This window comes from Penaeus monodon, chromosome 25 (genome assembly GCF_015228065.2).
Source record: "Penaeus monodon isolate SGIC_2016 chromosome 25, NSTDA_Pmon_1, whole genome shotgun sequence".
NCBI lineage: Eukaryota > Metazoa > Arthropoda > Malacostraca > Decapoda > Penaeidae > Penaeus > Penaeus monodon.
In genome coordinates, this window is record NC_051410.1 from 18,298,478 (window position 1) to 18,298,913 (window position 436).

General features: G+C 28.9%; 1 protein-coding gene across 1 annotated transcript in view; it reads left to right on the plus strand.

Annotated features, from left to right (window-relative positions):
• LOC119589095 (mitochondrial Rho GTPase 1-like) overlaps positions 1-436 on the plus strand; it is a gene marked incomplete in the record, with an annotated part of 21,050 nt that overhangs the window by 2,858 nt on the left and 17,756 nt on the right. Inside the window, 1 exon segment of the mRNA XM_037937670.1 lies at positions 189-277. Within this exon segment, the coding sequence (XP_037793598.1) occupies positions 189-277 (89 nt within the window).

A 436-nucleotide genomic window follows, 5' to 3' on the forward strand; every position in this document is an offset into this window, starting at 1 on the left:
GTCAGTTACATTGTATGTACATATATAGCTGCATATACCTGATATAATAGAGTATAGTACTTTGAATGTAGATTTATGGGCCTTTCACCATGAAATACAGTTAATCAGATTACAAGATTGAGAGGTCTGAAGGGGACTGTCCAAAGCTCGTTAGGTGTAGTTGGGTCATTTCTGATTTGATTTTTCAGTGTTCTGCAAGAACTTTGAAAAACATATCAGAGATGTTTTACTATGCTCAGAAGGCAGTGTTACACCCTACAGCACCATTGTACATTTTTAAAAAGAAGATTAAGTTTAGTGTTTAAAAAAATTTTTTTATGAGATTTCTGCAGTAATAAATTGTTTATTCTGTGGTGATATAATAAAAGTAACTAAATATTAAATTGAATATTTTATATAATTACAAATTTTTTAAATGTCACTTTTTGATAGTTAA